General features: G+C 43.3%; 1 protein-coding gene across 1 annotated transcript in view; it reads right to left on the reverse strand.

Moving 5' to 3' along the window:
• CD109 (CD109 molecule) overlaps nucleotides 1–17,681 on the reverse strand; it is a gene marked incomplete at its 5' end in the record, with an annotated part of 73,933 nt that extends 56,252 nt beyond the window's left edge. Inside the window, 2 exons of the mRNA XM_010179372.1 lie at nucleotides 1,763–1,791; nucleotides 17,521–17,681. Coding sequence (XP_010177674.1) covers nucleotides 1,763–1,791; nucleotides 17,521–17,681 — 190 coding nt within the window. The remainder of the gene's footprint in view (nucleotides 1–1,762; nucleotides 1,792–17,520) is intronic.
• Nucleotides 17,682–17,901: the final 220 nt, after the last annotated feature.

Below are 17,901 nucleotides of genomic sequence, written 5' to 3' on the forward strand. Positions count from 1 at the left end.
AGGACACATCACAAACATTCAAAATCAAAATAGGGGGAAAATAAGCTTGTGTTTTGTCTCATCATAGTAATGAATTGTGCTCTACCAGCACTAACATACTTGCAATGATTGTCTTTGATTTCTTCTTTAAAAGTCTCTAAATGTCATTTAGAGACCTCATATATTTTTCTGTATCTTTTTCCTATCATGAGTGATGATATGGGTTATAAACTTGCCACAACCCGCGGCAACATGGGTTCCTCCCGTGATCTTTATCCTTTTTATATTCCAAAAGATCTGTTCTTCCTGCAGCATGATGACAAAACTGCCTGTTGTACCTTTCTCGATGTAAAAGCCATAGGCAATGAAGTTGGCATTGCCACGGCAGTGTATTAGGACAGCTGAGGTGCAAAGTACCCCAATTATTGGTTCATGCACCTATGCTAACAGAGACCGCACGAATACACCACTTCCCAAAGGTCACTGCTACAATAATGGTAACTATAGACCTCAGCCCCATCAACTCCTTCCCTAAAGGGTTGTTTCTCAACCCAAATATCAGCAAGGCAGCTTTTCACAGTCGGTAGTAGGGACTTGCTGTGAAAACAATTTATCTTACTCAATCCATGCCTCAAGTGAATGGCATTACTATCCTCGTTTTGGCACTCCTAATGTAAGACAGAAAAAGGCCACCTCACGTACTTTTGACCACAGCAGCCACCATCACAGGGACCTCAGACAAGGACACCACTGTTTCCTCTGGAAAAGATGACAGCTGAAACCAGGAGCTCTTTACTCACCTTCTGCTCCCAGCCAACTACACTTGGGCAAAACATGTGTCTACAATGGCTACACGAATGAAAAAAAATCTTACTATTAAAAAATGAGTCAGTTTTCATCACTTCAGATAGTGGCGACAGAGGGAGGAATTCACCTCTCCTCATTTTAGCTGCTTGAACACTCTAAGACCTGGCCAGCTCATATTAAGGAACTTGTTAATTTAATCTTTTTTTTTTTTAACTGAATTTGCTATGTTTGCTAATTTACAGCTTATACAGATGCATTTCAACCCAGTAGCCTTCATAACGATGAGTTGCTCATTGTCACTGATTATCCATCTATCAAACATTTCCAGCTTATTTCATCAGATACACCGTTTATTTGAGATCAGAATTTAAACCCACTGGATTTAGGGATACGCAGACGTACAGATGTTTAAAAAAATAAGGACTCTGGCAAAAAGTTCTGAAACAAATACATAGTTCGTTCTTTAGATCAGGTTTTCAAGATGAACATCAAGGATTATAAATTCAGGATCCATACTCAACACACAATTCGATATTATACATTTTTGCTGACTAGTTAGCTTGTATGTACTTTCACTGAACATGTATCTCCAGATCCTTAAGAAGACTGTGTCTAAATACATTTTCATTTTAATATTTCTCAGTTATTGCTTTGCACAACTCTTTTAGCTCTAATCAGCCCTCATGGTGTGTCTGAAATAGAGATGTAAGTATTAAAAAAAAGCACAAAGCCAAGTTCTGTGTTCAAGTTTCATGATAGCTTGTGCTGATGCTGGAAGACAGTTCCCAAATCCTGAGAGCTGCAGAGCACTTGATGGGAAAACTCCTTGGCTTATTGGTGACTAAGTACACTCATCTGAGAATGTGAAAATAGCTAGGATCACACACAAAATACATCATTTCATCAACAGCAACTGATGAAAAGCCACAGAGAGTCAACATTTTGTGAGGGAGGAGGAAAGGAAAGAAATACTTACTACTGGAAGAACAAGAGTCCCAAAGGAATCTGAATAAAAAAAGACATATCACACTGTCAGAAACCTTCTAAAAACTTACCAAAACATCAACATTATCAGATTAATTAGAAGAGCAGCGCTCCTCCCCTATTCCCACACTGCCTTTAACACCCATCGCACGACCAAATCCCCTTGATGCAGCTGCTCTGGAGCTCAGGGACATGGCCTGTCCAGCCAACGCACATGCAATGGCTGCAACAGGCTTATCGGCCAGCTGACTGCTGCCAAACACCATCTGGACATGAAACTAAAAAATACACAGCCTGGAGCCACTGCTGCATTAGTCAGTATCGACATACTGTGTTTATATTTCATTCAACATCTCATTCCCTGCATTTATTCCTGCCAAGGCTACTGTCAGCCACCATTAGGTTATAGAAGGAGCATGATGGAAGGATGGCAGATGGGGGACTAACTACGAACTAACTACTAACTACTGACTAATACTAACTACTGACTACTAACACCCAGCTCCATCCCAGGGGAGCACTCAGCCCATCAGACACCCATCACCACAAGCACACCAGCAAGGGGGAACCCCAATACCCTGGTCAGAGACATGATCCCCCCACTATCAGGGTACCAGATTCAGTGACTCCCCAACACTCGCTACCATCTCAAATCAGCTAAAAAACCAGCCAGAACAGCCCAGAAAAACTGAAATGTAGTGCTCCACTTAAAGAATGGTCTGAGGGTGCCAATGGTGCCCCAGCTGGGAGCTACCTGAACAAGGAGCCTATGGTTTGGCACTGCTGTCCTGGAGAATGGCTCCCCTCTTGGGTACCAATGTCCTAAGACCAAAGCATCCCTCTGCTCCTGCAGAGAATTTGACTCTTCAACTACTTTACGTGTAAGAGAAACCAACTACAACAACCTAAAGCTGCTTCTTCACCAGGCACCAGCTCTTGCCCTCCTCTTCACCAGACACATCCACATCCTTCCTCCCTTACATGGCTGATGGGAGATGTGCAATACCTTTTCAGGACTGCAGAAGTATGAACTCCACTCTATAGCAACATTACTTCTCTGTTTTGGTGGGGACTGATGTCCATGTTCTCCACTTGAACATTTTCCTTCACATTCACATGGACTGAAACACTTTTACAATCTACTCATCCCTCTACTCCACCCAAGTTACTGTTTTCCATTGATTTCTCAGCTCAGATTAAGGCACTTTCAAAATCATGCACAGGATTTGCCACCCTCAAACATAGGAGCATTGAGAATTAAACATCCTCGCTGCATTACATCACCATGGGAATAAGTAACCAACATATTAAAGCACATGGGTTAGTATCACTTATTATTTTAACTATTTTAGATTATGTGGCCTCAAATATTTTCAGAACCCAAATAAATGTGCTGTTAAGCTCCTGGATATCAGGACATCATGAAGCCATAAGTGCCTCAACTTTTATTTTAATTATGTATTTTAGAATAGAACAGAACTATTTCAGTTGGAAGGGACCTACAAGGATCACTTAGTCCAACTGCCTGATCACTTCAGAGCTCACCAAAAGTTAAAGCACGTTATTAAGGGCATCATCCAAATGACTCTTGAACACAGACAGGCTTGGGATATCAACCACCTCTCCAGGAAGTCTGGTCCAGTGTTTGACCACCCTCTTGGTAAAGAAATGCTTCCTAATGTCAAGTCTGACTCTCCCCTGGTGCAGCTTTGAACCATTCCCACCCATCCTGTGACTGGATAGCAGGGAGAAGGGATCAGCACCTTTGAACTCCAATAAATGTCAATTTTTAAAGTCAAGGAATTCTTTCCTTTGACAGTGGCAAACAGAAGGAAGTCTCGGTGGACTGAACACAGGTTGTCCTGGCTGCTGTCAGAGCACTGAAAGTAAAGTCCCACCCAGCATGTACCATCTATTCAAATTATAACCTGGCTTAAATCAAATGACTCACATCCCACAAATGAAGTTTGTGGGCAGCACAACTCCAGTACTTCATTCTGGTATTCAAAAGCTTAACAGGGGTGGGTAGCACCGGGTCCTAAGCAACGCAGATCTTTCCACAACATGTTTATGCTACCATTAAAGCCACAACTTTTTTCCTATCATCCCTCTCCTCCTCTTCCCTTGTGAAGCAGCCCATGCAGGCACTTACTCTGAGCAACCCCACCAGCCTTTGAGGTTTTCCAGCCATTTCTCAGGCAAATACACACTTATTTTCTCAGTGGCCAGCAGAGAGGGCACCCTGCCCCACTGCACGGTGGCAGGGAGCCCCATGCTCAGCAAAGCTTGCTTGGCACACAAGGCTAGGAATTACACAGTCCTGCTGATTTGTAGGCCATGTAAACCCCTCTCCAGTCACTGATGTATTTAGTCCCAACATCTACCCACACAACTTCAGAGAATCACAGAATGTGTTGGGTTGGAAGAGACATTAAAGCTGATCCAGTCCAACCCCTGCAGTGAGCAGGGACATTGGTACCAGATCAGGTTGCTCACAGCCCCATCAAGCCTGACCTTGAATATCTCCAGGGATGGGGCCTGCACCACCTCTCTGGGCAACCTGTGCCAGTGATCTACCACTCCATGGGGAAAAGCTTTTTCCTGATATCCAACCTAAATCTCCTCTTTTCTAGTTTAAAACCATTACCTCTCATCCTATCACTACATGCCCTTGTGAACAGTAATGCCCAAAGAATTGCACTAAAAGAGGTATCATTTTAGCTAAAGGAAACTTAGGCCTTCCTAACTCAGGAGAGATAGTTACTGTTAACTAGAACATTTTTCTTAAGGGATTATGATATTTCACTGGTAAAGGAGTCTGGATGTAGGTTAACTACTGACAACAGAGACCTCATTAATGTTTATAAATATATAAAGGGTGAGTGTCACGAGGATGGAGCCAGGCTCTTCTCGGTGACAATGATAAGACAAGCAGTAACGGACACAAACTGGAACACAGAAGGTTCCACTTAAATTTGAGAAGAAACTTCTTCTCAGTGAGGGTGACAGAGCACTGGACCAGGCTGCCCAGAGAGGTTGTGGAGTCTCCTTCTCTGCAGACATTCAAAACCCGCCTGGACGCCTTCCTGTGCAACCTCATCTGGGTGTTCCTGCTCCGGCAGGGGGATTGGACTGGATGAGCTTTTGAGGTCCCTTCCAATCCCTAACGTTCTGTGATTCTGTGTATAAAGCTGCTTCCTGAAATTCCTCTCAGTTTCATACTAAAAGCCTAATCCTTCTCTACTTCCCATCCCTCTGTGAAATAAAGCTGTGTTAAAGATGGGTTTTGTACAACCACAACCCATGACATTGTGTCACCAGAGAAAAAAAAACAACCTTTGTTGCTGCTGATAATAAATTATTAACAAGGAACAGAAATTTAGTGTTATTTATCATATGCATCTGAGTGGATATGCACACGGTAAGTATTGCTCTAATCTATGCAACACAGCTAATTACAGCAATGGCCATAGCAGTGACTTCAGCATGTTGGGAGACACCAAGCACAAATCTGATGTTCACACCATAGCCCACAGCACAGGGTTTCTATTTTCATCTTGACCCGCACCAAAGCAAACACACAGCACACACACGTCACACAGGCAGAGCACCAAAGGGGACTGAAACGCACCGCCCTGCGCAGCATTTAACAGCTTTCAAAGCCACTCTTCACAAAACAGGGCAGAGACACTAAAACTTTCCCATCAGGGCAGTGCCTGCTCACCTCCACTTATTTTGAGGACAATTAGCATGCAAAAGACAGCAATCTGAAGGTAGAAATACTGGGTTTCTTCCATGTTCCCAGGCCTGGGAGACCTAACTTCAGGTCTGAGCCAGATACAGAGGGGGAGGCAGTTGGGGAAGAGGGAGATTTAAATCACAGCCACTTCTTCCTTGTGCAATTTGGAAAGCGTTTACCTTCCGAAGTGGTGTTGAAGAGCTACAGCCTCCCTGGCTGCCCTGATAAAGCCCAGGGCGCTCTCATTCCCAGCCAGTGCAAATCATAAAAGAGCCTGCGGGGCATGAGGTAATCTCCCAATTCATGGCACTACATCATTATTTTGTTAGGAACTGAGCAGCCTGGGCAGATCTGAGACTCTTTGGTGTTGCAGCAAATTTCCCTGCAGTGAATTTCACTGTCATGCAAGATTTTCCCATGTTCTCAGACACTACCGAGCTGCAATCAACCCCTGGAGCTCTGCTCAGCTACGCCCAGGGATGGTTTTGGATGTGCCCAAGTGAGAGCCGCAGGCAAAATATTTCCTTTATGCCAACGCCAAGTTGCTGAAGTTCACCACATTTTTCCGTCTGCTTGATGAATTAAAGTTATATATTTAATCATACAGCAATGGGAGGGGAAAGACCAGGCGAGAGCCCTGGTCCCTGCTATCACAAGGGATTATTTAAAGAAAACTCCCAGCTGGGAGCCGTGCCCTGGCTGCAGGGGGAGGCAGGGAAAATTCACTGGAGGGATCCAGACAGATCTTGAGGACAGTTAAAAAAAACAAACAACCAAAAAAAATCCCTGCCAAAGTCACGTGATCCTGCAAGAAGAAAAAAAATATCCTTCGTCGTCACTCACAAAATCATTTCTCTCACGGAATTCCTGAAGCTTGCACTGTATTCATTCAATAAATACCGCATTGAGGAAATACACGGAAATGCTGTAGAAACAAGCATCACATTGTCCTGCCTCCTTCTCCTCAGAGTCTCCGGCATTTAGGACAGTCCCAGCAGAAGAGGAACCAAAGGCAGGGTGGTAGAGACGTGTCACCACTATGGGCGGCAGAGAGAAATTAAGTCGTCTTTTTAATGGACCTTGCCACCATGCCATTTTTTGGAGGTCTGATAGTCTTGTTATCAGCAAAGCAAATAGGAAAATATTATACAGGGCCAAATACATGCATCTTTTTTCAGACTTATGGAGAGCTGCACAAATGATGGCATCTTCAATCCTTCCCATTGCATGGGCCTGACCCAAACCCAGAAACTTCTGCTACCCCTTCTTGAGCTGACAGCACCAGGAGCGGCCGTAAATGTTTCAGCTTCCACTCCCCAAAAAGGGCAGAGGCTCCAGAAAAATGACTGTATGGCTTGGCACAGTGAACCGGAGCTGGCGCCAAGTACAGCAGCACTTCGGCCTCTAACCAGTTTACACAAACTCGGGTCCTGATGCTGTATTTTACCTCATATGACCGGTATTGCTCCAAACTTTCTCACTTAACCTTTCCTACCTACACCCTCATTTCTTCTTAGTCCTGTGTGAGAATGGAGAAATGTAACTGGAGTCACTTCAGATTGATTTACTGCGATGATGCCATGTCTTTCTCCTGGCAGCTGTGTTCACATATCAATACTTAGGAACTGTTTACAGAAAAGCATTTCCTTTGCAGTGGTAAACAGATCTTTTTTCCCAATGCGGAGCCTATTTCTAAAACTCATTTTAACATCAGAGAAATAAAAAATACCGTTCTTCAAAGTCCTTCCAGATTTTTCATTGTCTCCAAAATATATACTATTTTTATGTTTAAAAAAAAAAAGCATAAACACTAAGGTTTAAACTGCCCAGGGAGTGAATAATATTTTTTCTTCAGAAAAAAATGATTCAAATCTGTCAACTTCACAGCTTTCTTTAGATGTGTTACACTCCTCATCTATTATCCTAAAATTAGAACCCAAATTAGCACTGGTTAGTTATGCAAGTAGCCCAAAAATACACACTGTGAGCCACCGCTGTTAAGTTATGGCTAAATTTGGGCGACAGAAGGAGGGGCAATGCAGCACTCAGATGCATGCAGCAGGGATTGCAAGTGGCTATCAGTACACAAACTGACATCCAAACCCAAATAAAGCCACCGTGCCTGTAGTAAAGGGGTATATAACTGCTCCACAAAGCCTCTTAAACCCCTCCTGCCTGCCAGCACCACATACCTTTCCCTCCACAGCCACTCATTACCCTGCTCCCTATTTCCACTGCCCCTTTAGCCTTTCCTAACCTTTTTCTGCAATTTTGGAGGCTAAAAGCACTCAGAAATTATAAAGGGAGAGAGGGAGGCAGTGCAGCAGTGCTGCCTATGAAGAAAGACGTAAAGAGACAGGAGGAATAATCTGAGCTGGAGCAGAATTTATCACCTGAGGGTCAGGGCACCACAGCTGTAGAGGACAGGAGAAAGGACACATGCACAGACATTTATTGTGATTAAAGCCACTTTTTACCAAACTCTGCAGTCGCTAGCAAGTCCTAGCTTCAGACTGCAATGCAGTGTAGGGATATTTTCCTGATAACAAGGACAATTCAAGACAAAAAGCCCTTCTCCGGCTAAATCCAAAGGTTTTTCCCCAATCTGCTTTTACTCCACCATCAGAAGAAAGACCCAACCACGGAAAGCACAACTGGAAACACCCATGGCCAGGACAGAATGGACACAGCTTTACCGGAAGGTATGAAGAGAAGGGGTCTGTCCTTCCCCTCCCCTGCCCCTACACCATGGCATTCCCCATGTCTTTCTACTTCACCTACTTAGGTTATAATTCAGACATTTAATTCTTCCCTTGGTCTTCTGAAGTCAAACAACCAGCTCTACGGATTACACTATTATTATCATCCCTTTCAGCTGAGTGGTCAGAGAGCGGCCAGTCGCAAGAACCCAAAACTTCAAGCGCTGTGTGGTTTATCTGAGACACTACATGCCGGGTAGGAAACAAAAACAGCTTCATATTTCTAAACCTAAACCATCTCTTTAATCAGAGACCTTCTGACAGCTATCCAGCAGCTACCATCCCCAATGCTTAAACACAAATACAGGCAATTTTCAAGTGTTTCCTCAAGACCAGCCTCTAAGGGCCATCCATGGACTTTTTGTCATGTGTGTGACACTATCACTGCCTACCATACCCAGACAACTATATTCCCACAAACTATAAATATATAGCTGTTAGCAAGACAGAGAAAACTTCCTTGACATCAGATCCAGTCTATGAAACTACACAGACAATCCAGAATAACCTCAGACTTAAGCCTTTTACACAACTAAATGGGAAATTCATTCCATTCCCTTAGTTTTTCCCTTGGTGACTGCACACAAACACACAAACTCGCAGGCATCTGCACATCCTGCTTTCAAGGCGCTATTGGCCATGGTTATCCATTCTGATGTCCATGAAATAAACACAGATAAAGCCACTATTACTGCAATTTAAAGCAGCTGTAGTTTTTATTCCGACTTAAACCATAGGGAGATCAGGACAAAATGTGGCTAAGCCTGCCTATGCCAGAGATTTGGGGCTATTAATACCACCCTCACCGCATCAATTGCTGCGACTGCAGCAAAATTCCAAAATCACATCTCAAATTCACTTACTGCAAATAAAACATTCAGGAACTCTTTAAGTTTCCTCTTAGAGGGAGTGAAAGAAGGAGGTTGGTTTTCATATTGGTTTTCTTCCATTTCCTGGAATGCGTTCAGAGTCTGTGATGACAAAGCCACATCGCTTTTCTGAGATCACAAAATCTTTTAGATATATAAAAACATTCCCAGAAACTTCCTCCACTGGTAAATAAAGGCAATATAATTCCCTAAGCATACAAAATAGGCACCTGGACCTCACAGAAGGGTTGTGTCACTTTGGCCACATTTTCCACACACAGACTGCAGTGAACTTATGTGAACCAGCATCATCTCTTGCCATTTGCTACCCAACCTCTGCAGATGGGATCTCAACTCTGCCTTCATGAAGAGGCAGGGATATCAGAGCATGGGAACCAGCAACGTGGCCAATGCAGAGAATCCGTGGGGTCTCATGGAAGAAGTCACCTGTGTACGACTGGAGACTCAACACTTCAGCTTGGATCTCCTTCTAATTAGACAGCCTGAGGACATCACCCTGGACCCATCTGGAGATCCACTGTTAGCTCCCAACCCTTTCTCTTTAAAGCTACCTGGAGGGTGATAGCACACTTCTGACATTTCATCCCAATTTCTCCCATCTCTCCTCAAATGCTTTCCAGAATGTAATGAGTCAAATCAAAAGTCTGCTTAGCCCAAAGTCCCATCTCCAGCAATGGTCAAGGACAGAGAGTGGAGAAACAGAGCAAGTACAAAGCGACCCCTCCTTGGGTACGCTTCCCAGTCTATGCAATCTGAGGTTTGGGGTTTGAAAAGCCAAAATTAGTGTGACTTTATACTGAACCAGCCCGATAGACTTCTATCTCATGAATTTATGCAGTCACTTTGTTCACTCACACCACCTGGGACACAGAGCTCCACAATTTACCTCCACCTCATGTGATGATACCTTCTTCTGTCTGGTTTGACTTTCTCTCCTGAGATATCTCCGATTTTTCCTGGAATTTCTCCAGTTGGCTCACAGTCTCCATGAGGAGCGCCCCAAATCGGGCACAGCATTTCCCAGGATGCCAAATTAAAGCTGTGAAGATTACTAGAATACTTCCTCATAGCTTACAGCAAATATTTCTCTGTATACTTTTGAGTACAGTGTTTGCCTTCTCTTTTGGAGCTCCACAAGCTTTCATTTTTCGGTACCTCTGAACCATCAGCCACCCCACAAACCCCCTTTTCTGCAGGACTCCTGACTCACCTTGTTCTCCATCCAGTAAACACACACTCTTTTACTCCTCAACAAGAGCAGAACTATGCAGTTGCCCCAGTGAATCACACTCCAGTATTTCCTCTAATCACTTCCCATGTTACCAAAATGGGTTCAAAATCGAATCCTTCCTCCCAGCACGCTCTCCACCCCTTCCCTAATCTAATAAATGTCCTCCCGTTTTCATCGATGTCAGTCAGACTGAACAATACAGTTTCAGGGCAACCTATTTCCAGCTTGAGAGTGAACCACTTAGACCTACTTTGTGAATATTATTTTCCATCCAGACACAAACATATTTAATAAGAGTTCCCTGCAGTCCCTGCTTCCCCAGCTGGCTTGTCAAAGTGCCACACCAGACTATCAAAAGCCTTACTGAAGTCAAAATCTAACAATATCCCACTTCCTCTCCAACTACAACCCCTGCCAGCCCATGGTGGAATACATTTTATTTGCAGGTTTTTCAGTCTTCCAGAACATCTCCCTTCACTCATGTTCTCAAAACTTCACTAGCAGTTTTTAAATTATTTCAATCAATTCTTTAAATACTCTAAGGTAAATTTATCAGGCCTATACATCTACTTTCACAAAGTACCCTTTAACATTTCATACCCTTTTGTTGCCTTGATTCTTAACCCTTTTCCATGGCAGTAACTTGAACCTCTTAGTGAAGAATGAACACTTGCTGCCTCTCCGCATCACTGACCAATGCCCTTCTCATCAGCATGAGTACCAAGCCACATCCTTTGCTTTCTTGCTGCCAATACATTATATCAAAATATTATACTATTATTGTTATCCTTCAGTCTTTCTAATCTGATCTCATTTTCAGTTTATACACACAGTTTTCCTATTTTCTCTTGGGTTTTGGCCAGTGATAAGATCATGTTAGTTACCTTTATTCTTACCCTTCTACTATGTTAGGGTAATGAGTACTTATCTCTTTAATATGAAACCCTCAAGAGCTTTCTCCCTTTGCTTCCCTTCCTTCTTGTTTCTGACAGCATCTTACCTCCCAACCCCTGCTATTTATTGGCGTCAATTTCTCCTGTCCCTAAATTCACAGCCTTTACTTTGTTGCTCCACTACCACCATAAAAAAAATTACTCAGCCCTTCTCAACGTACTGGGAAACAGTTGCACTCGATCTGCCACACTGGATATCAGTGAAGAACAGGGCGACCAGAACAACCTCGCGTACAAACACATGAGTCTTTCTGTGACTCAAGGCTTATGTGTTCGTAAAATCTCAAACAGCATCCAATCAATAAGATAAAACTCAAGTACTAGACGGGATTGCTACTTACATTTTTTTGCCAATTACTTAACGGGCCTGTTTGCAGGGTGGACTCAGCAACAGGCATAGAATCACAGAATCACAGAGTGATTTGGGTTGAAAGGGAACTTAAAGCCCCCCCAGTCCAACCCCTGCCATGGGCAGGGACACCTCCACCAGCCCAGGCTGCTCCAAGCCCCGGCCAACCTGGCCTTGAACACTGCCAGGGAGGGGGCACCCACAGCTTCCCTGGGCAACCTGGGCCAGGGCCTCACCACCTCACAGCCAAGAATTTCTTCCTCATATCCAGTCTAAATCTCCCCTCTTCCAGTTTAAAACCATTTCCCCTCATTCTATCACTACCTGCAACAGAAAGCTGGGGTTTTTTTCTTGTATGTACTCCAGCAATACGAAAGCCCATAAGAGAACATCCTCTTCTCTACCTGCTCCCTTGTCTCTGGATCCAGCCCCAACGTTTCCTTCCCCAAAACTTTTCCTTCCTTCTAATTTTGCATAGGTTATCTGCATATGCTGACTATTTGACATTTTTCATGAGGTGCAGTTGCACATACATTTGGAGGTGGAGGTTATGGATGCAATATCATTGGGCGCCTGCTCCCTTGCTTTTTAGGTGTGGAGGCAGAATTAGGCAGAAAGGAGCTGTCCTACTAAACTGCTATTAAAACCCCTTAACTCACAGATTTTCAGCACAGATTTTGTGGTCACCAATGAGTCAGTCATTTTATTCTGAAATAAGGTACAGAGACAACCTAAGGTTAACAAAAGGAACTGGTGTACTTTGGCCATTCATTCCCATTTAGCAGTTACTTTCCAACTTACTATTCCTATTTTTCACTGTTTCACATACTAACATGGTCAGAACCTTATTACTAAGTATGCAAAACATGCCCTCTGGTAAAAGCAGATTTATCATTGTCTGTACGGATGATCACTGCATGTCTGAGCTTGACGGACGCTCTCACAAACTCCATCATGTTTTGAAAATCCTAGCTGAGTTATCACCACGCTCTAGCTCAGCAGCCTCTGTCAACAAGTGCATTTATTCCTCTCTAGAAGTACAGAAAAGCAGTGCAAATTAATTAACATGTACAAGTAGTTTACAGGGAACCCAATCTTCACACACTAATTTAAAGCAGATTCTTCAGTTCACAAAGTTATTCTCACTCACCGTGCCTTAAATACCTTATGTTGCACCTCTGCTACCAGAAGCCCTGATTCTTATTCTTAAGAGCTAAAATCATTCATGCAGTCAGGTAAATGACAACACCTCATTACACACGAAAGTTTTTCTTAAAACCGGTTTGTTTTTAAAATTTACATGCTGTTTACTCTTTCCAAATCATTCTAGCACCAGCAAGGAAAACAGACTTTTCAGAAGCTCTTGCAGTTGAGGTATAAAGTTTCCCACCCACTAACACGCAGTGCAACGTCTGGGGAGCAAACCCTGCAAGACAACAACTCCTGCCAATTCCATCTACATCTTTATCGATCAATGAGCGGATAAATATGCATGGCAGGAGTCACCCTTCCCTGTAATCACTGAAAATCAAGCCATTCATGCATAAGATTTAACTTGCCTGTCTGTTATTCCCAGTATTTTGTTGTTGTTGACCCAGAAAACCCAACGGCTCAAATTGCACTTCAGCCAATGTTACCTTCTTCAGTCATTTTCAACCAGGGTGAGGATCTTCCTGATACTGCACCTCCACAGAAAATGTGCCAAGGCTTGGTACATGCACAAGAAACACCTTTAGTTTGTGCTTTGTGCTTTTCTGGACTCTGCTGCAGCAATGGAAACCTCTCCTGGTGACGCACTGAGATTTGTTTTATTTTCAGCTGTGCTTGCTCACACAGAGTTTACCTGTAGCAGCAATATCCCGCTTGCAGACATTGCTGGTCTGCTTTCACTATATTTAATCTAACTAACTTAATTTCTGTACCAAAACTTTGGTTTTAAACAATCTTCCTTGCTCCAGTACATTTGGGTTCTGGTATGTTGAGACAAGCTCAAAATATCAGTGCTTCTTTAAATAAATGTGCACATACACATTCTCACTTACTCCAAAGTACAGAAACTAAGGACTTTTCCCTTTGTTACATGAAAAGTAGGACAACAACATGAACTAAGTTTCACTGCTAAAATCTTTCTCTAATAATCAAGAATCACTCAGAAACCAAAATTCCACTTCCAGTAACATTAAAACAGTGAGTTTTATCAGCCATCAGAGAGCAAGCACTCTATTTCTTATATAAAGCAAAAGCTGTATTATATAAAGAAAAAATAACTGTGCCTCTAATTCAACAAGATCCCATCATGGAGCTAACTCAGAAATTTCAAGACAAGCACGTGTACCATAGTGAGCTGCTGCTGAAGATAACCAGACAATCCTTAACTTTAAGCAACTGCAGATGCACTTTGTCAGACAGGTACATATTGGCTTTCATGCTCAGGTACTCAGCTGTATTTGGCCTGTGAGATTAAATGGTGCTAATAAAAATAGTGTCCTCAGTCTGTCCTCTACCCCCAGCATCCGATTCCCAACCCAGCGCCCATCTCAGTTTCATCAGCACAAATGTTTGCACGCCAAAACAGGAAACCTGTCTGCCTAAAAGAACCCCATTGGTTTTAAACTGGAAGAGGGGAGATTTAGACTGGATATTAGGAAGAAATTCTTGACTGTGAGGTGGTGAGGCCCTGGCCCAGGTTGCCCAGGGAAGCTGTGGGTGCCCCCTCCCTGGCAGTGTTCAAGGCCAGGTTGGACAGGGCTTGGAGCAGCCTGGGCTGGTGGAGGTGTCCCTGCCCATGGCAGGGGTTGGACTGGGGGGGCTTTAAGATCCCTTCCAACCCAAACCACTCTGTGATTCTGTGATTCAATAAAACAAAACCACTATTTGTCAATCAGATCAGTTTCTCAAAGCAGTTATTCCCCTGCTTTTGCTGTCACCACTCAAGGAAAAATACAGAGCATAATTGAGCCAGCTTAGGCAGCAGTGTCACTGAATTTGCAGCCCAACCAAGGCACGCGATCAGCTCCAGCTCTCTGGATATTCAGTGTATTCAATAACTTCAACTACACCCTGCCTCCCTTAACACTTATTTAGCATAGACACACGGCAATAAAACTCATCAAATTCACATGCACCACAGAAACAGCAATACCACTGTAACAGCCACTCTCCATAACCTAATGGGCCCAAATGATGGATAAAGCAACATTTTTTGTGCACTAATAAATGCAGCAATGATGTCATTTAAAGAAGATTTTGTGTGCCTGGAGATATGTTTTGGTTTTTTAATCCTCCAACTGCAACAGCTGGCCTAATAAAACCTCCTCCAGCCTTCCTTCAGCCACACTCTTAGACTAACACAGCTACAATATCACTACATACTTTATCTCCAGGTTGTTTTGTTCTTCAAATTTAAAGAAGAATTTAAAGCTTTAGAAACATATCTCGCAAACTGCTTTCTCTCTGAGTAACTCTATTCACAACTGATCCCCTCCTGTAGCACCTTCAGATACAGGCCTTCAACGCTACATCCTCTGTTACCGGGCAGCTCCCTTCCTCCTGCCCCGTAACAGTTTTGCTTACATGTTTGTTCCCAGAGAACAAATAACTAAGAAATGATGTGACTTGACTTTAAAGAACGGATGGCCACATACTAAGTGTTACATTTTCTGCAAGAGGAAATATGCTGCATGCATCTTTTCTCTTTTTTTCTGTTCCATTTATCGAGCAAAAAACCACAGAAAATTCAAATATATGTATAAAAGACAGGAAAACATAAAAATACCCCAATAAATCCATGCAATTCAGGCAATGCACTATAGCATTTCTCCTTTTTCCTCACTGAATCCAGACTGATAGAGCCTCATGCCTGTTCCTGATCAGTGTCAAGCATCACTCTATATGCTGTGCAGACACAGATGTCCATACATATTTTTACACACTTGGAATTCCCAGTTGCTTGTCTGCTTTTTAGCGTCGAAAAGGACAACAACAGGCAGGTTGGAACTCATACAAGGCTCACTGAACTTGATGTTAAGCAGAACAGAAACAAGGAATAAAATCCAGTATAGTCAGAAGAAGAAAAGAAGATTTTTCTATTAAAAACAGTAAATCAGTTGGTTTGGGTTTGTTTTGGTTTTGTTTTTGTTTCAAAATACTGCCAGCAAAGATTTGCAGAGGAATTGTGAACTTAAAAAGGCAAGCTCACTACTGATAGCATAATAAATACATCAAAGTTGTTATTTTCCCCATAGAATAAGAATGCTCCTTTATCCACTACTGAATCCCCCTCTATGTTTATTCCAAGAGGCTTAGCCTGTGTTTTTCAGTAAGCAAAGTCTAAATATGACATGTAGTATGTTACAGAGACTTAAGATTAAGGACCATACAAGTGACAGCCAGCCTATTTTGGTTGCATGCAGATTTTAGGTGCCACCAAATCCATCCTCCTAAAGTAACTGCCTTAGGCATACATCACTGCAATTATCAGTGTTAGATTTGGACACTAACAGATCACCTATATAACTTTTATTTAAATTAGAAATGATTTTTTTTTTAATTAGCCATAGCACTACAGGAAATTTGCCTCAGGTTTACGCTCTTACACTGACTGCTGGAGGACATAGACCTGATAGCAATATAAAATTAGAGGGAACAAACAATACCCAACCTGAAGTAAAACCTGCCAATGCATAGTTACAGAGAACTTTTTCAGAGTATCTGAAATAGCAATAAAAGTTTTGATCAGATATGCTTTTCTACATCATGGGGCCATGAATTTTTTGACCTGGTCAAATGTACTCTACCACATGCAAAGGCTGAGTCTTCTCTATGGGTTGTGAAGAGAGGTGGGCTTTCATGGAGCCTTTGAAATGAAGTTGTGATCCTTCCAGTTAAGAGATCTACATTAACTATAAGACATTGATAGAAAAATTAGTTGACACCAACAAGAAGAAAGTGCATTACAGCAGGGTAGATTTTTCCAGGACCTCACACTGCCCCCAGTCACTCTACTTTTGACAAATAAAAAGTTTGGGTGTCACTTATATTGCCTCATGCTAAGAGCAGTTTGAAAGCTGGATTATCCAGAGAAAATATTTTCTTTCCAATGAGGGTAACTCTCAGGGAGGACATCTCTGTGCTTCTGTTCCCAGCTGGCCTTTGTGAAAAGGAGCAGTGACCACGATGTCTCAGTTCTCCAATTACTCAGAACTTCCACCACACCCTCTACTGCTGCCCAGGGGGCACACCTTAAATTAGGTTGTTTTGAGGTTTGCTTATGTCCAGCCCCCAACCTATCCCACAATTCAGTTCTTGATCCTGAAGAATTTCTCTGCAAATACACAGAGTTTCCCAGTAGTGGTGTCTGACATGGTCATCTCCATTTTGCTACTGCCCTCCCCTCCTAAAGGCATGAGAAGCAGCCAGGTTCAGATGCGTTATCACCTTGTTTGTTCCACCCTTACCATCATCCCACTTCCTTCTACCTTGAAACGTAACAACAACCCTACCAGCGAGTACCTCTTCCTCAGTTCTTCTTTGGTGGCCCTACTACATTGACCAGAGTACTTCCTGGCTCCTCAAAACCCCACAGCCATCACACTTTGCTACTATTGGATTATTTTCTGACTAGTTTACAATGAGTTAGCACACCCATGCAACCAGTAGCTAACCAGCTCAGCCACCCACCTACACACAGAGCCACCAGAGTGTAAGATTATTTTCCCTTAAGTGACCCCTATTTTAGTACCGTTTAGAGGCTGCGATATTTTGGGAGCAACAAAATACTTCTGGGAGAAAGCAAATGTAAATCCTTCCAGGCCAACTCCATACCCTTACCTTTCTCAAAGACCATTTCCTTGCTCAAGATGGTCTCGTTATCTCTGATCACCTCTCCCCTGACGGTGACCTGCGCTGGGCTGTCCGGCAGCAGAGCTACCCCAACACTCACGTTGGCTCCAGGTCTGATGTTCCAGGGAACCGCCACCAGAAACGTGGGTCTGAAAAATCCAAAGGGGCAGAGGGAGAAGGGGCAAAGAGTGAAATACAGTCCCAAAAAAAGTAACAGCGTCCCCACGATGAAGTGTACGATCCATGTTGCACGGCTCCGCTGCGGAGGTGATGCTCCCTCCCTCACCAGGCGCTACCGAGCGCGCCCGGGGTGCGCAGGACGGGGCGAGGCAGCGCTGCTCTGCGCGCTTTTTCCGCACCGCCTGCCCG

This window comes from Mesitornis unicolor, unplaced genomic scaffold (assembly GCF_000695765.1).
Source record: "Mesitornis unicolor isolate BGI_N332 unplaced genomic scaffold, ASM69576v1 scaffold342, whole genome shotgun sequence".
Classification (NCBI taxonomy): Eukaryota; Metazoa; Chordata; class Aves; order Mesitornithiformes; family Mesitornithidae; genus Mesitornis; species Mesitornis unicolor.